Below are 27,389 nucleotides of genomic sequence, written 5' to 3'. Positions count from 1 at the left end.
ATACTCTGCTGATACTGACTGCAGTGGTGGAAGCAGTGAATGTTTCGGAATTTAATACCAATCTTTGAAGGCAAGCGTCTCACATGTTGTTGGAGATGTCCTCAACCAGGCAGGTGGAGAGTATGTCATCACAGTCCTAACTTGTGCCAAGTAGACAGATAGGCTTTGGATAGTCAGGATCTGAGTTATTTTCTGCAAGATTCCTAACTTTTAGCACTCTTGTAGTATTTACAAGGCTGGTCCAACTCAGGTTCTAGTCAATGGCAGCTCCCAGGATGTTGACAGCTGAGGAATCAGTGATGGCAATGCCACTGAATGTCAAGGGTAATAGTCACATTCTGCTTTGCTGGATTTTAATTTTGTTTTAAATTATTCACAGGATGAGGGTGTCTCTGACTGAGCCAGCATTTATGCCTATCCCTAATTGCCCAGAGGGCAGAGTCAACCACATTGCTGTGGGTCTCAAGTAACATATAGTGCAGACCAGGTAAGGATGGTAGTTTTCTTCCTTAAGGGACATTAGTGAACCAGATGGGTTTTTCAACAATTGACAGTGAATTCACGGTCACCAATAGGCTCCTAATGCCAGATTTTTTAAAAACTGAATTTAAATTCCACCATTTACCATGGTGGGATTTGAATCTGGGACCCCAGAACATTACCCAGGTCTGTGGATTAATAAAAAGACCACTAGAACATCACTCCTGTGCAGATGGCCATTCCCAGACATTTGTTTGGCACATAAGTTGCCACTTGTCAGCTCAATCCTGAACATTGCCCAGATCTTGCTGCATTTAAACATGAACTGCTTTAGCATATGAGAAAACAAAACAAAAACTGCAGATGCTGGAATCTGAAGTAAAGAGGCAGGAGGCTGGAAGCCAGACAGCATCAGGATCTGTAGAAGTTGACGTTTTGGGTGTAACCCTTCTTAAGGATGTTTCCAGTCCTGAAAAAGGGTTACATCTGAAATGCCGACTTGTACAGATTCTAATGCTGCCTGGCTTGTTGTGTTCTTCCAGCCTTCTGCCTGTCCACTCAGTATATGAGGAATCATGAATGATGGCGAACACTGCTCAGTGAATATCCCTACTTCTGACCATCTGACAGAGCAAAATTCACTGATGAAGCTGAAGGTAGCTGAGTTGAGAACATTACCCAGAGGAACTCCTGCAGAGATGTCCTGGATTGGAGATGAATTACTCCAACAACCACAGGCATCTTCCTTTGTGTCACATATGATGCTAACTAGCTGACAGTGTTCACTCTGACGCCACAAATGTTCAAATGTAGTCTTGATGTCAAAAGCAGTCACTCTCACTACACTTCTGGAGTTCAGCTCTTTTGTTCATGCTTGAACCAAAGCTGTAATGAGTTCAGGAGCAAGGAGCCTTGGTGGAACCCAAACTGAGTGCTAAGCTACTGCTTATGATAATATTGTGGATTACATGATCTATCACTTCATTGATAATAGAGTAGACTGATGGAGGACAAAGTGGCCGAATTGGATTTGTCCTGCTTCTATAACTGGATAATTTTCCACATTATCAGATAAATACCTGTGTTGTAACTGTACTAAAACAGATTGGCTAGCAACTTCAGGTGCACAAGACTTCAGTACTATTGCCAGAATGTTGCCAACAGTCACAGCCTTTATTTTATCCTGCACTTTCAGCTACTTCTTGTACAGTGAATTGAATTGACTGAAGACTGTGCCTTCTCAAGAGGTTACCACCATCAGAAATGGATTATTGATTTGGCATTTTTCACTAGAAATTGTTGAAGAAACTTCAGCCTTATCTTTTGCATTGGCATGTTGGGATCCCCCATACTAAGGATGGGTATCTTTGTGCAGTCTCCCCTTCCAGTGGTTTGTTTAACTTAATTAACAGCATTTATGACTGGATGTGGCATGACTGGACTGCTTAAGTTTGATTCAATGGCCCTAGAATTGTGAAATGTGTAATAAAAACAATGTGGTTATCATGCAGGGCAATGTGGAAAAAGTTATAAGATTCTGAAGTCAATTCTAAAATGATTTTCATAAAATTGTTGTTAAATAAAGAAAAAGAAAATCACAAGTTTGCAAAACTCATATCAAAGAGTCTAAAAGCTAATTTTACAAGGTCAAAGAACTAATCAAAAAAACAAGATATACTGCATTGGAAATCACAGGGCACCAAAACCAGGTTAATTATCCCAATATGGAAGTTATTCTCGAAACTCATTTTTCTGTTCTCATAATAATTTTAATCTTCTCTTGACCTGCATAGTAACCACATTGTACGGGTTTTGAAATTATGTCATCTCTGCCACTGAAAGTGGATAGGGTAATTATTTCATAACTGTTAATTTGTAAACAACATCTCAAAAGCTAATAGATGAAATGGATGAAAACTTGGTACAAAGATATGATATCACCCAGAGAATAATTGATGAGTTTCGAGTACTGATGCAAATCTGCACAATGGAATTTTCTTAAACCATTAATAGTGGAAAATAGAGTGAATTACCAGTTTTAAAAGAATGCCATTATTTTCAAATGAACATTAGAACTATCAAAACACTTCCAACACGTATCCTGTCCTACCAGAGGCTAAAGCACCCTTGACCATTGCTACACAATCAAAAACGTCTATCACTCTACCCCTGGCCTGCATTTTGGGAAGTCAGGCTATCAGGCTCCTTCTCCTGGCTGAAACTAAAGACGACAAAGGAACTAAAGTGTGTGCATCCAGGACAGAAAGTCGTACAGTGCTGCCATTAAATAGTAGATGAGCTGCTACATGACTGTTTAGAATTGGTGGAGTGGTCCATATTCAAGAACTCAGCAGCCAGCCTAAATGAGAATGCCACTACCATCACAGAATTCATCAACAAGTGCATAACGGACTGCGTGCCTAAGAAGTTAATCCGAGTGTACCCAAATGAAATCATAGATGAAGCCCTACTGAAGTCAGGTCTGAGGTGTTCAGGTCGGGTGACCCTGACGTATACAGGAAATCTAGGTATAACCTTTGCAAAGCCATCAGGGCTGACAAGAGATGATACCAGATTAAGCTAGTGTCCCAGACTAACCATACGAACATCCACTGATTGTGGCAATGCTTACATGATATAATGCGCAACAAAGTGACGTCAACAAATCACTGACAACAATGCATTCCTCCCCAGTGAGCTCAATACATTCTATGCTCATAGTCAATAGAAGGTTAGTGAAATTATGTCACCTACCCAACTCCTGTACCCACAGTCACTGCTGCACACATCAGATTGGCCTTCTTGAGAGTGAACCCGTGGAAAGCAAACGACCTGGATGGAGTATCCAGCCAAGCACCCATATCCTGCACGAACCAGCTGTTAGAAGTATTCGCTGATATTGTTAACCTCTTCTTACTCTGATCCGAAGTTCCCATCTGCTTCAAGAAGACCACTATCATTCCAGTGCTTTAATGACTACTGCCTAGTGGTTCTGACATCGATATTATGAGGTGCGGGTTGTAAGTCTACTTGCTGAGCTGGCAGGTTTGTTTTCAGATGTTTCATCATCATGTTAACATCATCAGCAAGCCTCAGGTGAAGCGCCGGCATTCTGTCCTGCTTTTTCTTTGTGTGTCTTGTTCTCTTAAGGTGGGTGGTCTCTTATGCATTTTTTTTCTCAGAGGTTGGTAAATGGTGTCCAAATCGATATGTTTATTGAATGGCAGGCCTCTAGAAATTCCCATGTGTGTCTCTGTTTAGCCTGTCCTAGGATGGACATGTTTGGCATCCTTCTTCGTCTGCATGTAAGGGTACTAGTGATAGTGGGTCATGTCTTTTGGTGGCCAGTTGGTGTTTGTTTATCCTGGTGGCTAGTTTTCTGCTTGTCTGTCCAATGTAGTGTTTGTTACAGTCCTTGCATAGCATTTTGTAAATGACATTCATTTTGCTGGTTGTTGGTATAGGATCCTTTAAGTTGATCAGTAGTTGTTTCAGTGCATTGGTAGATTTGTGGGCTACCATAATGCCAAAGGGTCGGAGTAGTCTGGTAGTCATCTTCGAGATGCCTTTGATATATGGTGATGTGGCTAGAGTTTCTGGGCGTGTTGTGTCTACTTGTTTGGGTTTTTTTTTAAGAATCAGTGGAGAGTGCTTATGGGGTACCCATTCTTCTCAAAATGACAAAACAAATGTCATTTAGAAAATACCACGCAAGGACTGTAACACACACTACATCGGACAAACGAGCAGAAAGCTAGCCAATAGGATACATGAATACCAACTGGCCACCAAAAGACAAGACCTACTATCACTAGTATCTTTGTATACAGATGAAGGAGGACATCACTTCGACTGGGACAACGCATTCATCCCAGGACAGGCTAAACAGAGACATGCACGGGAATTCCTAGAGGACTGATATTCAAACCAGAACTCCATCAATACACGCATCAATTTGGAACCCAGTTACCAACCTCTGAGAAAAAGAAATGATATTACCCACCTGAAGAGACCAAGAAACAGAAATAGAAAGCTGGACAGAACACCAATGCTTCACTGGAGGCCCACTGATGTTACCTAGCATAGTGATGAAACATCTGAAAACAAACCTGCCAGCTCACTGAGCAAACTTACAACCTGAACCTCAACCTGAGCTACAAAACTTCTCAAAAATCAGATTATGCGGTGCATCGAGAGATTAGTAATGGCACACATCAACTCCAGCCTCCAAGATTGCTTTGATCCTCTACAATTCACCTAACTTCCACAACAGGTCCAAGGCTGATGCCATCTCCCTGGCCCTACACTCATCCTTGGAACATTTGGATATTAGGGATAAGTACATCAGTCTCCTACTTATTGACGATACCTTCAATACGTAATTCCAACCAAACACATCTCCAAACACCAAGACCAGATAAACTCTGCTCCTGCCTCAGCATCAGGACCCTTGACTTCCTGATCCACACACCACAATCAGTAAGGATAGGCAACAACACTTCCTCCATGACAATCCTCAAGACCAGTGCCCCGCAAGGGTGCCTACCCAGCCCCTTACTATTCATCTTATACACTCACAACTGTGTGGCCAAATTCTGCTCTTACTCCATTTCCAAGTTTGCTGATGACAATCATCATAGTGGGTGGGATCTTAAACAGTTATGAGACAGAGTATAGGAAAGACATAGAGAGCTAAGTGGCATGGTTTAAAGACAACAATCTCTCCATCAATGTCAGCTAAATGAAGGAGCTGCTCATAAACTTCAGGAAGATGAATAGAGGATATGTCCCTGTCTGTATCAATGGTGCTGAGGTGGAGATAGTTCACGTTCCCAGGAGTAAAGATCAGCAACAATCTGGCCTGGTCCATTGATGGTGGCACTGTGGTCAAGAAAACATACCAATTCCTCTACTTCCTTAGAACGCTAAGGACATTTGGCATGTCCAGAATGAGTCTTACCAATTTTTATAGATGCACGATAGAAAAGATCCTATTTGGTACAGCAACTGCTCCGCCCAGACTACAAGAAATTATGGAGGGTTGTGAACGCAGCCGAGTCCACCATGCACACCAACCTTCCTTCAAATGACTTATGTCTATATTTCCCACTGCCTTGGGAAAGCAGCCAATATAATCAAAGACCCCTCTCATCCCGGTTGTACTCTCTTCTACTGTCTTCTGTCAGGTAGATGATACAAAAGTTTGAAAACATGTACCAACAGATTCAAGAACAGCTTATTCCTTGGTTTTCAGACTTTTAAATGGACCTCTCATATGTTAAAGTTGATTTTTCTCTGCACCTTCTCTGTAGCTGTAACACTATATTCTGCATTCAGTTCTACTACCTGATGTACTAATGTATGGTATGATTTTCCTGGATAGTACATAAAACAATACTTTTCACTGTATCTCAGTACATGTGACAATAATCAAATCAAATCAACCAGGCAGTCTGCAATTCAGACCCTCGAGCCTGTTCCGACATTTAATACGATCATGACTGATCTCAACTTGGCTTCAACTCCATTTTCCTGCCAGCTCCCCATAACCTTTAACCCATTGTTAATTAAAAATCTGTCCGTCTCCTCAAATGTAGTTAGTGTCCCATCATCTACCCCACTCTATGATAGTTAATTTTACAGATAAGCGATCCTTTGAGATAAGTAATTCTTCATCTGTTTTAAATCTGCCACTCTGTAGCCTAAAACTGACTTCTTATCTAGACTACCCCATAAAGTGAATCATCCACTTTACATTTAATTTGTCAATCCTCTTTAGCACCTTCTCCAATCAATTAGATCTCTTCTCATAGAGCATAGAACAATACAGCACAGAACAGGCCCTTCGGCCCTTGATGTTGCAGTGACCTGTGAACTAATCTAAACCCATCCCCCTATACTATCCCATCATCATCCATGTGCTTATCCAACGATTGTTTTAATCTCCCTAATGAAGCTGAGTTAAGTACATTGGCAGGCAGGGCATTCCACGCCCTTACCACTCTCTGAGTAAAGAACCTGCCTCTGACATCTGTCTTAAATCTATCACCCCTCAATTTGTAGCAATGCCCCCTCGTAAACTGATGTCATCATCCTAGGAAAAAGACTTTCACTGTCTACCCTATCTAATCCTCTAATCATCTTATATGTCTCTATCAAATCCCTTCATAGCCTTCTTCTTTCCATTGAGAACAGACCCAAGTCTCCTAGCCTTTCTTCACAAGACCTTCCCTCCAGACCATGCAACATCCTGGTAAATCTCCTCTGCTCCTTTTCCAATGCTTTCACATCCTTCCTGTAATGGGGTGACCAGAACTGTGCATAATATTCCAAGTGTGGCCGTACTAGCGTTTTGTATAGTTGCAGCATGGCATTACGGCCCCAGAACTCAATCCCTCTACCAATAAAACCTAACACACCATATGTCTTCTTAACAGCACTATCAACCTGGTGGCAACTTTCAGGGATCTATGTACAATACCCGCCTCCATACGCGGGAAAAGGTTCACACTGTTAACCCTATCTAACCCCCTAATCATCTTGTACACCTCAATCAAGTCACCCCTAAACCTTCTTTTCTCTAATGAAAACAGCCCCAAGTGTCTCAGTCTTTCCTCCTACGATCTTCCTTCCATACCAGGCAACATCCTGGTAAACCTCCTCTGCGCCTGTTCCAGTGCCTCCACATCCTTCCTATTGTATGGCGACCAAAACTGCACACAATATTCCAGATGCGGCCGCACCAGAGTCTTATACAACTGCATCATGACCTCAGGACTCCGGAACTCAATTCCTCTACCAATAAAAGCCAGTACGCCATATGCCTTCGTCCGCTTAACAAGAGTTGCAATTTCTGTAATAAATCACAGTTCCCTTACCTTATCACTTCCTCCATACCTGACAGGAACATACCTATCAAGGACATGTAATATCTGTACCTTAAACCAGCTCCACATTTCGAGTGTCCCCATCCCCTGCATTTTGCTACCCCATTCTATGCATCTGAATCTTGCCTAATCACATTATAATTGCCCTTGCCCCGTCGATATCTCTTGCCCTGTGTCACGTATCTATCCTTTTCCATCGCTAAACTAAGCATAACTGAATTATGGTCACTCTCTCCAAAGTGCTCACCTACCACTAAATCAAGCACCTGGCCTGGTTCATTTCCAAGCACTAGATCCAGTGTGGTCTCGCCTCTTGTCAGCCCTTCGACATACTGTGTCAGGAAACCCCCCTGAACAAGTTGGACAAAAACTGATCCATCTGACGTACTAGAGTTATAGCATTTCCAGTTAATGTTGGGGAACTTAGAGTCCCCCATAATGACCACCCTGTTCCTTTCACTCCTACCCAGAATCATTTTGCCGATCCTATCCTCCACATCCCTGAAACTTTGAGGAGGCCTATAAAAAACTCCCAGCAGTGTGACCTCTCTTCTCCTTTTCTAACCTCAGCCCATACTACCTCAGTAGACGAGTTCTCGTCAAAAGTTCTTTCAGCCACCGTTATACTGTCCTTGACTAACAAGGCCACACTTCCCCCTCTTTTACTGCTTTGCCCATTCTTAATGAAAGATCTAAACTCATCCTTTAAAACTCGAGTAAACATAGACCAAACTGCTCAATCTTTTCTCATAAGACAAGCCAAGCCTTTCATCTCTGGAAAGAAGATATGATAACATTGTTCCTCAAGTAAGGTGACCAAACTGCATGCAGTACTCAATATACAGTCTCATCAATGTCTTGCACAATTTCAAGAATACTTTCCTGCTTTTATATCTCATTCTTTTTGCAATAAATGCCAAATTTTAATTTGTGCTTCTTATTACCTGCTGTATCTATATACTTGCTTTCTGTAATACATGCATGAGGACACTCAGATTCCTCTGCACCGAATATTTTGAAGTTTCTTTCTATTTAGATAATAACTTGTTTTTAATTCTGCCAACCAAAATGCAATTGTGCAATACTCATCCACGTTAAACTCCATTAGCCCAATTTTGGCCCATTCACCTAAACTACCTACATCCATTTGTAAATTTATTTCTTCATTGCAACTTAACTTTCCCATCTATTTTAGTGTCATCTGCAAATCTGGCTATAGCATCTTCTATCCCTGTACATCCAAATAAAGATTGTAAATACGTAAGGACTGAGAACCGAACCTTGAGATACCCCTCTAGTTACAGCTTGTCAACGAGAAGACGACACGATTATTTCAATTCTTTGGTTTCTATTGGTGAACCAATTCTCTATTCAAGCTAATAAAATACAGTTAACTTTTTGTGACCTTATCTTGTATAATAACCTTATTAAATTAAATGCATTATACATCCACTGGACCTCCATTATCTACATTGCTTGCTACGCTTTTGAAGAACTCTAGCGATTTACCATACATAAACCATTCTGTCTCTGATAGATTTTATTTTGACTTTCCGAATGTCACATTACTACTACCAATTGATACATGTTAAAGTAGCTGGTCTATAGTTTCCTGCTTTCTACATATTGTACACTGTCTCAGTTGTTGTATGGAATTTGTCAGCACTGTCAAAATATAAGCAGCATTTTCAGACCGATTGTAAGACACAAATTCGCTTGAAACTTTGGCTTGGTGACAATGGCAGTTCTTTATAAAAATAATTCATTTTTCAGCCTTGTATTTAAAGACCATCAAAGCAGGGAACAGCTCAAGGAAGAACTGTGCAATGTAGTAACGTTGAGTTAACTGTGTGTCAGAGGTGATAGCCTAGAGGTATTATCGCTGGACTACTAATCCAGCGACCAAGGTAATGTCCTGGGGACATGGGTCGGAATCTGACCACTGTAGATGGTGGAATTTGAATTCAATCAAAATCTGGAATTTAACGTTTAATGATAACCTTGAATCTATTGCCGATTGTCGGGATTGATCGGTTCACTAATGTCCTTTAGGGAAGGAAACTTACTTGGTCTGCCCTGCATGTGACTCCAGACCTACTGCAAGGTGGATGACTCTGAACTTCTCTCTGTGCAATGAGGAATGGGCAATAAATGCTGGCCTAGTCAGGATCGCCCACATCCCGTGAATGTATTAAAAAAAACTCTATCAAGTGTCATTTTCATTCTTTTCACATTGCACACTGTCCTTTAAAAATTAGTTGTTCCTTACCTGAATAAGTCATCAGCAAGATTCTCTTCTTTAAGTTGATGGCTTTGCTCCTGTAAAGAAATTATGTATTACACTAGAGTCTGAATGCAATTAAAAACATATTCAGATAGAAAAATATGCTGTCTAACAGTTTAACAAAATCTATTTGGCCAGGGCTTTCTGTTTTCATGGTCAATTTCATTCATTCATGGGAATTAACGGAATGAATTACAGGCCAGTGAGCACAGGAGCAAAGCTGATCAAAAATCAAAGGCATACCTCCGCTTCTTGTCTTAACCATTCTTCGATTTCAGAGTTCTTTTTGGTTTGGTAAGCCTTCAGATCCGTGCCCCCAATAATTTTAGGAAGCTTTTCTGCTCCAGGAAATAAAACCTATCACAGCAGAAAAGAGTTTTAGCAAACTGTCAGTTGAGACCATGCTTTGAACTATTCAACAAATACTATTCAAACCTGCATTTAATGAAAGGTTTTATACAGTCAATTATAAGGTACCTACTGAAAGCATAATCCCAAACAGTTACATAGCAATAGCATCACTTTCTCTCCAAGTCACAAATCATCATCACTTAGAAATGTAATGCAGTTCCTTCATTGTTGCTAGATCAGAATCCTGGAACTCCCTTCCTAACAGCTGTGTGGATATTCCTACACCAAATGGACTGCAGTGGCTCAAAAAGACAGTTCACCACCAATTTCTAAAAGACTATTAAGTATGAGCAAGAAGTACCAGCCTAGCCAGTGACCCGCACATCCTACGAACAAACAGAATAAAAGCTCATTCTTCTGTACAGTTCCCATTTAAGTAGACCTCAAGCAACATGCTGCCTTCAAGTATAAAGTGTTTCCTTAAATAAACAAATAATTCTTGAATCCAGCTGGAGAGAGGCATTGCATCACAATTTACTAGTTCTGACTTATTGGTGCACTTTTCAGCTCAAAAACATAACCTTACATGCAGAACGTTTTCTTCCTGGGACATATTGTGCGACCAGCCATTTCTGGCATGGCTCAGCTGGTGCATCTTCTTGAAAAGAGTGCTCACCAAGTGCAATTGGTTTGGCACAGTCCTGCCAGCTGATACAAATCTGGACTCCCTAGTTCCAAACAGGCAAGTCCACTGTACAAATTCATGCTTCACTCTATGTAAATTTATGTCAAACTGCAAGATGAAGTTTGCTCCAGTTTTATTTAAAGAGACAGTTACCCAACTTGCCAATAGATTTATTTTGAAAACCTCTTATTTTTGTTGCAAAGTACATGGAGTATGCTGCAGTGTTTTTCGAGCTGCTGTCAGAGTGCATGGGTAGAGGATTCAGCTGCTGTCTGAGTAGAGGATTCCTACATCCTCACAATGAGGGCACATGATTAGGTGATTAGGAGATGCTACAATATGTATGGGGGCTGTAGTGACAGTGTCTGTGGGTTTGTAGAGTAACAAGGGAAACTCCATACAATATACTCTTCCAAAATGGAGCTAGACTTCTCTATAGTCCTTGACCATGACAGCAGATTTTCTAGCAAGCCAGTCATTTTGGCCGGCATCTCAGCGTGCATATCCATCAGTATTTGCTACTCTACTGAAGTCATCATTCAAGTCCTCTGAAACAGCACTCACCTGCAGCTTTGGCTTCTAGTGAGATGGCAAATAATTCATCCTTTCTTCCTGCATGGCTGCAGCTCACTTATGTCCAATGACTCAACACTTAGTAATTCCAACTTTCTACTAGACTCTCAAGTACAGTGATAGTTTATGGTGTTTCAATTTCCAAAGAAATCCAAAATTAACAATAATTGAAATAAAGCATAATATGTGGCTAACCTTTTTAAATTTTTTAAAGTTCTTCAACTGGCTATTCTCTTCATTTGAGGCAAGTATTCTCCCTCTTCCAGGTTGGCTAACAACAAGTGACTTGAACACAGTTACAAGAAGTCTGTTTGGAAGAGCCTCATTATTTCCAGATTCATGAAGTAAATTCAAATTCTACAAAACAAATCAAACATATTAACATAATTATCACAAAATTTCTTTATTCACAAATACATACTTGATGCCTGAATTGTTCACCTTGTCAAGTCTTCAGTTTCAGTGTGATCATCATCATAACTCCAGTGAATTCAGACCTATTCTACTCAATCCCTTATGTGAAGAGGAGGCCCTTAGCCCAGGAATCAATCAATCTAGTTCACCTTTGTTGCACCCCTCTAATGCAAGTTGGATAAGGAGATGAAAGCTGTATCTGTATATAGAAGTCCAGATGTGGCCTTGGCAAAGCCTTGTATAATTTCAACAACTCTTTCTTACTCTTCCATAGAATGAGTGACAGATGTTGAGATGTTGGTTCTCTTGGTTTCTCTATGACCACGGCTCATTGTCCTAATTTTCTCACCCTAAGACTGGAATGAGGAAAGATCTTTCCACTCAGAGGGTTACGAATCTTTGGAATTCTCGACTGTGAATGTTCAGTTTGTGAGTATAATCAAGACTGAAATTGGTTAATTTTTGGGAAAAAGGATTGAGAAACATATCAGTCGTGATTGAGTGGCAGAGTAAACTCAGTAGGCCAAAAGGCTTAATTCTGTTCCTAAATCAAAGGATAGAAATCGAGCAGGGAAGTTGAAGTTCAATATAAGCTTAACAAATGGTGATGTAAACTTGAGAAGTGACCGCTGACTCATATTTATGTTTTATTTAAACTGCTAATTTATAAGATATGAGCCATTTATATTAAGAAGAATTCTTTTTTCTAAATGAAGAACTATAGGTTACTGCACTTATAGGTCCTCTTCAATGAAAAATAAAACATTTCCTTTTTGAAAATAAAATTATAGTCTAACTTTAACTATGGTTACTTAGAATTTACTGGCAGAAGCTTGGTTGCAAAGCTTCCAGGTTATCTAGGGCCTGCAGTTTGAAGTCTGTACACGGATTATTAAGTGATTGCCTTGAGGATGACTTCAGACTATTGAACCTTGCTAAAGAAAAGTGCAGCTCTTATCCTGTGATTTCTGGTTTATTGAAATAGATTCTGATATTAACAGTGCTTTGCTATTAATGCACTTTCAACTATGTGAGCCTTTAACCAGATTCTTACTTGCTTAAAACACTGAAGATGATCACACAACCCATTTTGCCTGTTGTTGTTTTTTGAAAGTTTCATTCATTAGTCCCAAACTATGTTCTCTTTCATTGGCTTGCATTTTTTTTTCCACTTCCAAGTATTAATCTGTTTTCCTTTTAAAAGTTATTATTCAATTTGTTTCCAATCCCTTTGGACAGTATACTCCAGATCATAAGTGCCTGCTTGAAAATACATTTTCTTCATGTCTTTGGTTACCAACCCTTTTGGTTATTGGAAATGCTTCTTCTAACTTACCTGATCAAAATGCTTCATGATTTTGAACAGTTTTTATAAATTACTCTTTAAACTTTAGCAGAAAAAGCCGAGCTTCTCTAGTATCTCCATGTAATTGAAGCCCTTCATTCCTGGTGCAATTCTTGTAAGTCTCCTCCACACCCTTTCCAAGGTCTTGATATTCTTCAAGAAGAGTACAGCCCTACTTTGGCCAAAATATTCCAGCAGGGTCTAACCCTTTATAAAGTTTTAGCAGAACTTCCCTCTTTTGTGCACTATAGAGCCAAGAATCCCTTACTAAAATGAGTACGTGCTAGGCTTGTCCTACCACCTTTGTGTATCAACACCCTACATGTCAGTTTGAGCAGTCCCTTTGAATAACAGAGTATCAATATGGCTTGCTAGTTCAAGTTGAAGGGATGATAAAAGGTTTTATCAAGAGAAACAAAGAAAAAGGCAGTGGAAAAGAGATCACTGATTTGTAGAACCTTACATATTTATACTTAGAAGACAACTACACTATGCTGCATTTGTTTTTTGTTTGATGGTACAATAGCCCTTCGCATAAACATATTTTCCTAATTTCTGGAAGAAATCTTTTTTTCTTGTTCATTTTCTAAAACTCGTATGTAATTTTTAAAAACTCCTCTTAAATCTTGTGATAGCCAACCAAGAAAAACTTTTCCAAAAGATCAATTTTTCCTAGTAATTATACTTTACCAACTCTTGTATAGTCCCAGCAATCTAAACTGTAAATGCAAGAACTGAGTTAAATCATAGCACAAAATCTAGCTGGGCAATTGAGAGATATTGAAGATAAACAAAGCAGAATGAAAGTTGTGCACAGTTGTGCATAATAAACAAGTAAAGTATACAGTACTGATTAACACCAATGGCTCTGCTATTTTTAATGGAATTAATCAGATTTGATCAGACTAATCGAATTATTTTGTAAATATCAACTGGGACACTTTATGATACAGTTCCAAGGCAAGTAGGACTTGAACTCAGACCATCTGGCCCAGAGGTACGAACACTACCCCTGCACCACAAAACCTACATGGGACAATGGTACTGATAGCAATTTGCACAGATCAATCATCTGATTGGAGGAGCACTGATATTCCTGTGCAAGAGACAATTAGAGATAAGCACCAAAAATGGAAAAAGTAGTAAAAACACAACTAAGCGAAATGCAAGATTTACAGACATCCTTAGACACCACAGAGATTCTTTTCTACAGTTTAATGATGGGTGTCCATTAAATCTATGGTATATTAAATAGTCAACTTAAAAAGTCTCAAAAGCTATTTGGATCCCATAAAATTTCCCACATGCTGACATAAACTATAAAGTATGAATTTTATATCAGGTTGATACAAAATGCTAAGCAAATCTGGCCTTTACTATTGAATTTATTTTGAAAGAAGAACTAAATAATCCTGAATTTTTCTAACAGAAAATTCCCATGCGCATGTTTGGCCTCACAATTGTAATTGACATTCCATTCTAGTGAAATGAATGAACTAAGAATTAATGCTACACAATTCAGGCAGAGTGCATCAGCCTCTTCACTATTTGTCAGCACTTAGAAAGCATCTCTCCCTAAATAGATGTATAGGAATCTTCATTATCAGAAAATCTTCTCTTTTAGACATGTATTCACAGCAAGATTCACTTTAATAGGTGATAGTTAATCAGCTTGATTTGATTATATCCTAAATACTGTTTCTTTTATCACCCAATACTAGTCAGCAAATGGTAAGATCTTTATTGTCATTTAGGATAGACTATAAAAGTGATTTTTACAAAAGAATCCAGAAGCTTAACTGGAAGGTGCAGCGTTCTGATTAAATCTGATCTAATTAATTACCAAGTCTCTTTTAGAGATGATTTAATATGGCTAGATTTACAATGGTGTAAAATACTTACATTATTTAACTCCTTATCAAGTGGTGCAGGCAATTCATGTTCAAGTTCAGACTCCTGTTTTACTTGTGATGTCTTTGCATGCTTTATTACAAGGAAGAAACAGGATATATTTATAGAACATAACTTGCACTTAATTATTACCATTATCTCCAAGATATGTTTTAAAGCCAACTGCATTGTAAATATATTATAAAAATAGGTTTTCATTGTGATTCAATTTATCCAATTACAGCAGATATAAAAATAAAAATTAGGGCTAATTTCTGAACTGGTTTAACAGGAGTAGGTACAATAAAGCTTTCAATGAGACCACATGATATGCTATCCTTCCTTATGCACATCATTGATTAGTCAGCAAAATGACTAATTTGCACGCATAACCTACACATCAATAAAAATGTTACGACTGAAGTTTCAGTACATGTTAAGGTATGTCCTAAAATAATATTCTCAAAATCTGAAATGTAGGTAAAGTTTCAAAAAATTTAAATCAGAACATTTCAAAACCAAATAGACTTTCAGTTGAGCAGAAAGTGAGGACTGCAGATGCTGGAGATCAGAGCTGAAAATGTGTTGCTGGAAAAGCGCAGCAGGTCAGGCAGCATCCAAGGAACAGGAGAATCGACGTTTTGGGCATAAGCCCTTCTTCAGGAAATTCTTCAGCCATTCCTGAAAAAGGGCTTATGCCCGAAATGTCGATTCTCCTGTTCCTTGGATGCTGCCTGACCTGCTGCGCTTTTCCAGTAACACATTTTCAGACTTTCAGTTGACAAATGTTCAAATACATTGGCATGGTAGAAGCAATGATTGTTGGGACTGTTCAAAAAAAGTCACAACAAATTAGAGACAATCGAGTTCCTCCAAACACTCCCCAAAGGATCATTTCACATCCCGGCAGAGATTTTCCTGCAGCTCCAAACACCTCATCTACATGTGTCCGTTGCTCTTGAATGGTCTCTACATTGGAGAGACAGGACACCAACTTGCAGAATGTTTCAAAAAACATCTCCAGGACACATGCACCAATTAACCCCACTGCCCTGTGGCTGAACACTTCAACTCCACCAAGGACACGCCAAATTCTAGCCACCTGACACATGGAGGAAGAACACATCATCTTCTGCATTGGGACCCTCCAAACACACAGGATAAATGCCAATTTCACCAGTTTTCTGACCTCCCTTTTCCCTCCCACCTTATCCCATATTCAACCCTCCAAATCGGCACCGCCCTCTTGAACTGTCCTATCTGTCCATCTTCCTTCTCACCTATCCACTCCACCCTCCATTCCAACCTATTACCATCACTCCCCACCTTCATCTACCTATCGTATCCCCAGCTACCTTCCCCCAGCCCCACCCCCCTCTCATTTATCTCTCAGCCCCCTTGAGCACACCCTCTCACCACATTCCTGATGAAGGTCATGATTTAGAGACATCGGTGTTGCACTGGGGGGTACAAACTTAAATATCACACAACACTGCGTTATAGTCCAACAAGTTTATTTGGAAGCACTAGCTTTCAGAGCACTGCTCCTTCATCAAGTGGATAACTGCAATATTCCTAATGAAGAGCTTACGCTCAAATGTCGACTCTTCTGCTCCTCGGATGTTGCCTGACTGGCTGCGCTTCCAATCCTCACTTTCTCCTACTCTCTGCTTGTCAACTGAGTTGTGAGAATTTTCTAAGTTTAAATTTTGGCCAATATTGAATTGACTGATCTCAATAGAGACATTTTGATTGTTCCTAGCTCCTTTGGGCAATTTTACTCTTCCTGAATCAATGTTCAAAATTGTGATCACTATTCAGTGACATCTGCTAAATAGTACACATCGGGGAAGAACTATCAATCCTTTTACAGAGAACCCAATACAAAAAGAAAAGACATTTTTAAATGATTTGGAGCTTTTGGTTGCAAATGCATCAAACATGACAAAGAAACTGATTTAAGAAAACTGTTACATTGTCTTATAAAGGAAAAAAATTGAATTTATGCATCACCAATCCTATGTTTGCAGAGATTTTCAGCTGATAATAAGATGAAAATACCAATTTAAAAAGCACTACTCACACATGCTTTGTTTACATCTTCTGTTACAGACTCATCATTTCTGTTGAAAGGTAAAACCTCAGGTTCTAGTTTTCTCCTTTTAGTCACTTCCAGCTGGTCATCTGTAGGAAGCTTCAGATCACTTTTCAGATTTTTGTTTTCTGGGTCTTTTCTTTTTCTTATTGCCTTTGCAGTTTCTTCTTCACCAACTTCTCTAGGGATTTCTTTTAAACTCTGATCAGAGACTCCAGTTTTATGATTTGCAGAAAGATATTCACACTGAGTCCTTTGTCCTGCAAACTTGGAGTCACTCTTTTCCAATGAAGAATCTGTGATATTTAGGTGATGATCAGTGGGTATAGTTGGCTCCTCTGTTCTTGCAAATTTAGCTTGAGATGATCCAGTCTCCTCTCTTTCCCTGTTTATATTTTTTGAATAGCAAAACAAAATCAATTTCCATATTGCTAATTTCAGTTCAATTTCTTTTTAAAACGTATCTGTGGTTAAAAATAGAGACTGAAGAACGCAAGAGTACTATATGGTATTCTTTGAACTTAGGTTTGCCAGCTAGATTGCACTGATCTTTTGGAGACCTATGAAAACTATCAAATCAGGTTTGCTAAAGCAAGTAACCAACTGTTTCCAAATTCCAAAGTTTTACCTTTTTCTCCCCACTGGCTGAAAGAAATCATGCGGTAAGAGAGATTGCTTTTGTGAAGAGAGGCTACTTTTCTTTTTGACATTTTTCAGTGTTGTTGGTATGAATGGCTTTTTGTCAACAGTGACAAATGTTTGTCTCAGTTCATTCTTCGGTTTTTCATCTGCTGGAAGCAGTGGTCTCACGCTGGATGTTTCTCTGGCCACTGAAATATCCTGTGATTCCATTTTGCTTTCGTTTTCAGGTGTCTCTTTTATCACTTGTGTGTAATCTATGTTCATTCTGAAACAAGATTTGATAATATCGATACTAATATCAAGTACTGACAACTAAATTACTAAATTAACCTCAAATTGAACAAATTTCCCATTCACAGTTATGTAGTACACAAATTTAATCATGCTCAAAAACTCAATGCAAAAAGGAATCAAACATAAAAATCCTTTCCATAATGTTGTCATTGTAACAGTGTGCCCTCCATTGAGCTACGTGTTTAGTGCCACTGAAAAATTGTCAAACTAACAGGATCATGGACTTAAAACACTTAAATCTCTATATTTCCACATAACTTACAATGGTGAATGACAGAAGGGTAATAAGCAGTTCTACTTGCACCAGTTATCGACTTATCCTCTTACTTATCTACTTATAGACATATCTACTTGTGGTAGGACCATAAGAAATAGGAATTAGAGTCGGCTATTCAGGCCCTTGAGCCTATTCCACCACTCAACAGGATCTGCTACTCATATTCACTTTTCAGCCCTTTCCTCATAACTTTGATCAAGAATCGAGCTCAGCGATAAACATAATCAAGACACTGCCCCCACAGCTCTTCATGGCAAGGAGTTCCAAAGATTCTCAACCTTAGTGAATGTGTAGGGGAATGGTGTTGATGAGTACAGAAACAAGGGATGGGTGAGCTTCCAGTTATGATATAAATAATGCATCTAATTAATTTATTAATCATGCAATTTGTTGAGAATTAAGATACTTTCAAGTGCCAACCTGCTTCTTCTCAGGAGATTGCTTATATTCAGTGTAATGCACTGCAGTGAAACCCAGAGGTTGGCCCCTGTAGCCAGCTTCCCAATGCATTGGTAACTTTCAGTTTTAATGTCTCACATACTCACATACTTATCACTGGAAATTAAAATACAAACCACAGAGTTACCCCAGTGGTATAAGCAAATCAATTATAATTCATGATTCAAGGTCTATTTACCAAGTAAAATTTGACACTGAATCACATTACAAGATATGAGGGCAAATGCTTGGTGTAGAAAGTTGTATTCAGGGGCATCTTAAAAGATGAAAGGAAAATAGGTGTCAAGCTGCCAACAGTGCAGCAATTAAAATCAGGGATGCCAAGTTGGAGGTGCACAGACATCTTAGAGGTGCAAATTTAAGGAAAATCATAAGAATGGGGAAGGGTGAGGCTGTGGAGAGGTTTGAAAACAAGGATGTGAATTTTAAAATTGAGATAGAGATATAAATTTTAAAAAATTGTTACAAAGCTACAAATTAAACATATAATTACTAAATATTTGCAATATTGACTAGAGGGCATTGAACTCATGCAGCATGCTTACTCACCCTGACAGTGTCTCTGCAGAATTGAGACTACCAAATTGTTTTCCCCACTGAAGCAGGCTACAGGTAAATCAAAGGCCGTAGAAGAAAATATAATTTTTTTTGTATTCAAGATTAATATGTTGCATAGTAGTCTGTTTAATTACAGTTATAGTCACTTCACAATTGTCAATTTTATGCTAATTCTTTATCAAACTTATACTGAAAGAACAGGATTTAATGTATCGAACTCACAACAATTCCAATTCAAGGATTTAACTCACTGCACAACTTTTTCTTAGTTTGTTTCAGTATTGTTAATAACTTAAAATAATATAAAACATTTCCCCAGTCTTCATCAACACAAACTGTATACAGAGAGTTGAATGTCATTACAGGCCCCATAATGAGAAAACTGTGCCATCTAGTGTTTATTTACAGATTCTGTCAGACAGCACCAATGGCTGTACTAGTGCTTAAAAATGTGCGTCATCTAGTTCATCTAATTAATTAGTACAGGTACACAATCCTTTATCTGAAACCCCGCTTTTCGCGGGGTGTGGAGCATCATTTTGGTGCACGAACAGGTGACTCTCCCTACCCACTCGAAACATGTCACTCAGATGGGAAGTGGCGGCATGATCCAGCACTGGCAGTTGTAAATTGTGTCTTAGTGCTCGTGCATATGTTGTTAGGTTTTTTTATTTCACTGTGAAAATGTAATTTATTCCGAAAACTGAAAAAGTCCGAATTCCGAAAATCAACTAGATTGGGTTGGGATATCTGGTCGGGATGAACGGGTTGGACCAAAGGGTCTGTTTCCATGCTGTACATCTCTATGACTCTATGACTTTAGTTTAAGAAAAACGTATTGGACATAAGAACATTAAGAACATATGCTTTGAGAAAAACATGGTACTATTTATTGAAAATATCAAAACAAGGTAACTTTTAGATATCACAAATTAGTAATGAAAAAAGCTTGTCTAATGATTTTTGCAATATGTCTTTTCATCAAATCTTGCTCGATAGTATCAAGTATCATATTACAGAATCATAGGTGGTGAACCTTCGGGCCCATCAGTACCAAATCCACACAAAAACTATCCTTATCCCAGTTTCACCTTCATTTCCACGTGCTCCATTTTTTTCCCCTCAAATGTTCATCTAACTTCTTCTTGGATATACCCTCAGTATTCCATGGAAAGACTAAATAACCAAGTAAACAGCCCTTTCTCAGGGAAACATATTGAGCAGGTTAGCATGAATCTAGCAAAGAAAGATAGCTTGGGCATGTATTCATTAACAGTTTATAAGAATAAGGGGTGATTGTATTGAAATATTTTTTAAAATTCTGATGGGGCTTTACAGAACAGATACTGTAATGATCTGTTTCACTTGTGAAGGAATCTTAAATCCGGATACAGATACAGAACAAAAGAACATGTAAAACAGATATGAAGGACTTTCTTCACCTAGAAGATAACGTATGCCTGAAAATCTGTACACCAAAGAGTTGCGAAGGTTAGATCATGAAACATACTTTATTAAAACAGAGGGTAGATAGATTTTTGAAATATTGAGGAATTGAGGGCTGTAATAAGTTGGCATAAAAGGGGAGTTAAGACCTGGGACTGATCAGCAAAACCTCATTGAATGGCAGGACAGGTTTCAGGGACCGAAATTTTTGATGTTATAATCAGAGGATGGAATATAGCCAATCTGACGGGGAAACATTATATGGGAAGATAATCTGTGCCAAGAGGCTGGCGATGCTTAAAGCTGATAACATACTGTGGATGAATGGCATACAGTCAAGGGTATTGTGGGTAGGAATTGTAAAGGCACTAGCAATAACCTTTCAATCTCCCCTGAAATCATAGGTAGTGCCAGAACGCTTCAGAATTGTAAACATTAAACGCTTGTTCAAAAAAAAAGAGGCTGTCAAACTAAATCCTGCAAATTACGGACAAATTAGTTTGACTTTGGTAGTGAAGAATCTTCTAGAAATAACTACTTGGGATAGAATTAATACACAATTGGAAAAATGTGGGTTAATTTGGAAGAGTCAACATGAATTTGTTAAGGGATAATTATGTCTAATTAACTAGGAGTTTACTGAAGTAATATAGAAGGCCAATTATAAAATGTACATACACTTTCAAAAGATGTTCAATACAGTGCTGAATATAGTCTTGTGAGGTAAGTAATAAATAATAGTAAGAATAAAAGGGTCATCAGCAATTTAGGTTTAAAATTGGCTAAGGGATAGGAAACAGAGTAATAGTTAATGCGCATTTTTCAAATTGGATGAAGGCTTGTAATGGAGTTCCTCGAGGGATGATATTGCGACCCTTGTTTTTCTTGATGCATATAAGTGATCTAGATCCAAGTGTGCAGGGAAAATTTCAAAGTTTGCAGAAGGCAAAAATTTTTGGAGAATTACAACCACAAGGAGGACAGTGTAAAACTTCAAAAGAAGTTGGCAACTGAAATTCAATGCAGAGCACTATGAGGTGATACTTTGTATAAAGAACATGAAGAGACAACATAAAATGTAGAATAAATGGTGTGAAAAAGCAAAGATATACACAAATAAGTAAAGGTGGCAGAACAGGTAGATAGAACTGTTATTGAAGCACAGAGTCATCAAGGCTTCATTAATAAGGGCACAGAGTATCAATTCAGAGACACCATGCTGAATTGATACTGGTTAGACCACTGTTGAAGTCTGGGTGCCACATTTTAGGAAGGATGCAAATGCATTTGAGAAACTGCATAAGAGGTTTACAAGAATGATTCAGGGATGAAAAACTTCAAAAGTGAAGATAGATTGGAGATGCTAGGATTGTTTCCCTTAGACAAAGGAATAGAGGTTTGGAAGAAGCTTTCAAAATCATGAAGGGTATAGACAGGGCAGATAGAAGAAAACGCTCCCACTCATAAAAGGCATGAGAACCAAAGGACATTGTTTTAAAGTATTAAAGATTAAATAACAGTTATTTTACTTGAGTAATGAAGATATAAATACAGAACGTATAAAACTGAACCAAGTAGAGGGATATAGAGAACTCATTCTCAACTCATATCCATCACCTAAACAAAATGGTGATCAAGAAGAACATAAATACCTCCAATCATGTGGCTTACATTTTCCTATCCGAAAGTGGGTTACTTCTTTACCTTGTACTGTGTTCTTGTGTTGATTGTGTATCTGGTACATATGCAGTAACTTGTGAGGTATCTGGAGCAGTCATGTCATCTATTTTCAAATTTTCAGAAAGTGTAGGACCTGGAATTGTTGTTCTTGAAGAGGAGAACATTCCTTAAAGAAATAAGCAAACATCTAATGCATCTAAGCATGTCCATTGTTTTAAAAGAAAGGAATCTAAAGTGCTTTGGATGAACAACAGACAATAAATATGGCTTGCCCAGCATTTCCCACGTGCATAATAATTTAGACGGAAACGTGCATGATAATTTAGACTGAGACTGCTAAATGATTAATCTCCTCAAAGGGGTGAAACAGAGAATGGATAAGGAAGAAACTTGCATGCTTGGTGCCTAAAACTATTTGCTTTTTTTAAACTTGTGAAACCAAGGCTAATTATGATACAGACAATTGTATTTAACAATACAGTAATCGTACTGAACTTAGAAAAATCATATTCTGGATTAGTGGTGCTGAAGAGCACAGCAGTTCAGGCAGCATGAAGAATTACAATATGTAAAGTGGCTATTAAGCTCATCACAAAGTCATAATAGCCTTCCTGGTCCATAGGGCTTCTCTCTAAGATTCATGACTAGTGGTGGTTTTATCAGAGGATCATCACAACTCAGGCAGAGGGAAAGGTTGAGAAAGAGAGTCCTTCATGGTAATCTCAGCCAGTGTGGGAATTGAACCAAAGATATTCAGGTCACTCTGTATTGCAAACATCAATTGAGCTAACCTGCACAAATTTTCTGCCAAATGAATGTACTTCTGCCTATTCTAACCCCACCTTCTTGCACCTAACCTCAGTCTTTGTAAATTTCAGACCTTCAGGTGCAGATTTAGATTAGTTTAATTTCTACTTCAATCTACCAGACAACTGTGGGTGGAAATTTTGTTTCAAGTCCCTTCTAATCCTTCTACCAATCACCTTAAACCTGTGACCTCTCTGCTAGGGGAAATGGGCATTCCCTGTCCATTCTATCCAAACCCCTCATTATTTCTAATTTGGAGGTGCCGGTATTGCACAGGAATGTACAAAGTTAAAAATCAGTTAATAGTCAAACAGGTTTATTTTGGAGCGCTACTCCTTGACAACCACCTGATCAAGGAGCAGTGCTCTGAAAACCGGTGCTTCCAAATAAACCTGTTGGACTATAACCTGGTGTTGTGTGATTTTTAACCTCATTATTTCATACACTTCCATTAAATCACCCCTTAGCCTCCCTTGTTTTGAGTAAAACAAACCTAGCCTATCCAATCTTTCATTGTCCCTGCAATATATAAGCCCTGTCAATATGCATGTAAATGTCCTGCGTACTCTGTCTAAAGCAGTTATGACTTTCATGTAATGTATAATGTATTGGAACTGTACACAAAACTCCAGCTGTGACCTAACCAGTATTCTAAAGCAGGTACGTGCAATTATTAGAACATAATGCACCCTCAATAGCATGCACTGTTCTCCACATAGCTCAAATTTGAGTATGACATGACATACTAGTAACATATTTTATACACTTACCCTGATCAAGCTGCCGGTTGGGGTTACAATAAATATCTGTTGAATTGTGAATAACTGCAAAACCAATCTCTGCCTCAGATATAACACGCAGCCCTTTTCTAGTCAAAGAAAAAACATTCTGGTTAATATGAGCTAAAAGGATAGCTAACAATAAAAGCAATTTAGCATTTTGAATAGATAAATAACATTCCTATCCTTATTATGAGTGTATAATCCCTATCATTTTGTTTTCTCATCGCTTTTTAAAGCCAAATAGTTTTAACTACTACTGTTGACGGTATGAAGATTTCCAAAATATATCTCTAGTGCTTGAGTAATGTGCAACTATTACAGCAATTGATTTTGGGGATGGCATACAAATTAGAAGTTTACTAAATTCAATATCATAGCATGCCATGGTGTGATTTGAATTTATGACTCATGGATTAGCTTCACGGATTTCTGTACCATTGCAATTTTCTTAAAAAATGGCAAAGATTTTTTTAAAAAGCCACTCGTTAGCATATCAATCATTTATTGCAAATATTTTCTGAAGGTGTAATACTCCTGAAATAAATTGTAACTAAACTTCTCAAAAATCATATGCTGCTGATGAACTGATATCGCTTGTCCACGGTTACCTGTTGACTAATATACTCTGTATAAATTAAAACAAAGTGCTATCTAGAGAAGTCCAGCAGTTCTGTCATCTATGGAAAGAGGAACAGTCAACTTTGAAGCTCAATATGATTCCTCTGTGGATTGAAGGGGACTGGAAAAGTGATGGTTTTAAGCTGCTGAGAAAAAAACGTGGTGAGGAATAGGAAGCGGAACAATTGACAAGGCAAAAGGCAAAAAAGAGTGACAATGGTAGCAGAGAAATGATATCGATGAACAGACGATGATCCTGTCAGGTGTCAACAAGAGAAAATAAGTGAGTTGGGGAGGGCTAGTGGAAGTTGAGGGGGAAGGTTGAGGACAAAGTGAGGACAGTTTATGGTCCGAAATTGTTGATTTCAATATCTGGGTCCTGAATTCTGTAAAATGCTTAAACAGAAAGTGAGGTGCTCTTTTTTCAGCTCAAGTCGGGCTCTGCTCAAATACTACAGCAGGCTTAGGGCAGACAGGACTGCATGAGTGCAAGCTGATATATTGAAATGGCAAGGACCAGAAAATCAAGATTATTTATGTGGACTGATTGGAGGTTCCTCAAAGCAGTCATCCAGTTTGCAGCAAATACAGTAAGTTAGATTAAAAGTAGTGCAAATAAATCTGTTTCATCTGGAATGTATGCCTGAGTCCTTGGATAAGGAAGTGGGAGGGGTTAAATGGTTAAATGTTATACATTCTGTAATTGCATGAGAAGGTGCCATTGGGAGGGAGGACTGAGTGGTGAAGGAGCAGCCAGGGAGTCACAAAGGAAACAATCCCTGCAGAAAGCCAACAAGGAAGGAGAGCAGAAGAAGTGTTTGATGGCAGCATCCTGCTGGAGGCGACAGACATGTAGGAGAATGACCCTTGAGAATGTTGAAGCTATTAGTTTGGTAAGTGAGGACAAGGGGAACCCTATTTTTCTGGGAGGGAGGAGAAAGGGTGACAGAAGTGCAGGAAATGGGTCAGATACTGCTGAGGGTCCTGTCAAACACAACTGGATATAATCCTTGATTGAAAGAAAAAAGAAAGACATGTCGGACATCAATAAAAGGTAGCACCATTACAGCAGATGTGATGGAGACAGAGAAACAGCGAGAATGGGTTTGAGAAAGTGTAGTCAAGGTCAATGAAAGAGTCAGTGACTTTGCTGTGGATACTGGTTGATGGCATGTCCCCAAAAAGGTCAAGGAAAGTCAGAATAAAAGATGGAGCAGGCAGAGTTGAGAGATGGAAATTGGAAGCAAGTTGATTAACTTTTTCCATTCCAGATGAGAGCAGGAAGCAGCAACGTAAACTGTAGTAGAAAGCCTCCCCAAAATAAAATCAAACAAGGAATATTCCACATACCCAAAACACATATTGAAACATCCTCTCCACATTCGTCCTGTCATGTCCTTTTAGGATCTTAAGTTGTAGAGGGAATTGGTAACTGCTGTTAACACAGGAAACTCTAAGAGTTAGTACCAATGACACTTAAAGAATGGCAGTATATTTCCAAGCCAATAGCGAATGGCCTAGAGGTGGTGGTGGTGGTTCTATTTTGGGAAGAAATCAGCAGTGAGCTGTAAGGCATCAGGATATAATAAAGTGGGAAGCTCTGGAGGGAATATCTCTGGATGAGTGAGGTCAATGACAGTCCTAGACGCAACAGCTTGACGTTCAATTATGGTGTTCAGTAGTGGAGTCATGCTCCAGGGAAATTTCGGAAGAAGTATTTGAGAGTCGGTGCTCAGTATCAGCAAGATATAGGTCAGTAAGCCAGACCGACAACAGCACCGTCCTTGTCAGCAGGTTTAATAAAGTTATAGTTTGACCTGAGAGGAAGGGGTACAGCAAGTTCACAGAGGTTAGAGCAAGTGAGGGCAACTAAGAAATTAAGTTAGCCAATTGTTAGATTTTATATTATATTTCATATAAAGATAGGTTATGTACCGTTGCAAAGCTCTCCTCACTGGCTCAATCAATTTTTCTCCTGAAGTTTGAGAATCTGACATTCCAACATCAATGACACAGCCTCCTGGTACTTCAAGGAATGATATATCTGAGGTATTATTCCCTACAAGTTTAACATCTCCTCCTCCAAGAATTACAGCAGAATTCAGCCTCTTGTGCTGCAAGACAAGTCACATATATAGTTAATAGCCAGCAAAAATACAATATGTAGTATTAACTCCCAGTGTGAACACGATTGCATCAAGTGTTATACCTTTGTTAAAAAATTTACATGAATCAAACGGTGCTTAATGCTAAATAATACATAATGCAATAATTTGAAATAAGCAACGGTAACAACATGAAAGAAATAAATAGTGTTAAAAATTCTTAAAACATCAGATCATTCAACTGGTATTCACAATGATTACTGGCAGGTAAACTAGTAACAATAGATCAGGTTTAAAATTATTCAAAAGTAAACAAGCTTTTTTTTCACGTAGTGAGTTATCATATTCCAGAATGCACTGCATTAAAAAGTTGCTGTGGTTCTGTTCGCCGAGCTGGAAGTTTTTGTTGCAAACGTTTCGTCCCCTGTCTAGGTGACAACCTCAGTGCTTTGGGAGCCTCCTGTGAAGCGCTTCTGTGGTGTTTCCTCCGGCATTTATAGTGGCCTGTCCCTGCGGATTCCGGTTGTCAGTTTCAGCTGTCCGCTGTTGTGGCTGGTATATTGGGTCCAGGTCGATGTGTTTGTTGATGGAGTTTGTGGATGAGTGCCATGCTTCTAGGAATTCCCTAGCTGTTCTTTGTTTGGCTTTCCCTATAATAGTAGTGTTGTCCCAGTCGAATTCATGTTGCTTGTCGTCTGCGTGTGGGGCTACTAGGGA

At 38.8% G+C, this 27,389-nt stretch overlaps 1 protein-coding gene across 4 annotated transcripts in view; it reads right to left on the bottom strand.

Moving 5' to 3' along the window:
* nbn (nibrin) overlaps positions 1-27,389 on the bottom strand; it is a 53,724-nt gene that overhangs the window by 9,523 nt on the left and 16,812 nt on the right. For 3 of the 4 annotated variants that reach the window (XM_043688114.1, XM_043688116.1, XM_043688115.1), the window contains exons 7-16: positions 26,503-26,681; positions 23,938-24,035; positions 22,385-22,526; positions 19,226-19,282; positions 17,633-17,911; positions 16,993-17,389; positions 14,922-15,002; positions 11,456-11,617; positions 9,895-10,008; positions 9,637-9,686 (exon numbers count right to left, since the gene is read on the bottom strand). In XM_043688114.1, the coding sequence (XP_043544049.1) occupies positions 9,637-9,686; positions 9,895-10,008; positions 11,456-11,617; positions 14,922-15,002; positions 16,993-17,389; positions 17,633-17,911; positions 19,226-19,282; positions 22,385-22,526; positions 23,938-24,035; positions 26,503-26,681 (1,559 nt within the window). The remainder of the gene's footprint in view (positions 1-9,636; positions 9,687-9,894; positions 10,009-11,455; positions 11,618-14,921; positions 15,003-16,992; positions 17,390-17,632; positions 17,912-19,225; positions 19,283-22,384; positions 22,527-23,937; positions 24,036-26,502; positions 26,682-27,389) is intronic. The other variant, XM_043688117.1, reaches the window with a different exon arrangement.

The sequence above is a fragment of the Chiloscyllium plagiosum genome, chromosome 4 (assembly GCF_004010195.1).
Source record: "Chiloscyllium plagiosum isolate BGI_BamShark_2017 chromosome 4, ASM401019v2, whole genome shotgun sequence".
In the NCBI taxonomy this organism is placed as follows: domain Eukaryota; kingdom Metazoa; phylum Chordata; class Chondrichthyes; order Orectolobiformes; family Hemiscylliidae; genus Chiloscyllium; species Chiloscyllium plagiosum.
The sequence above is the reverse complement of the archived record's forward strand: the minus strand, read 5'-3'. Positions and strand labels throughout refer to the sequence as shown.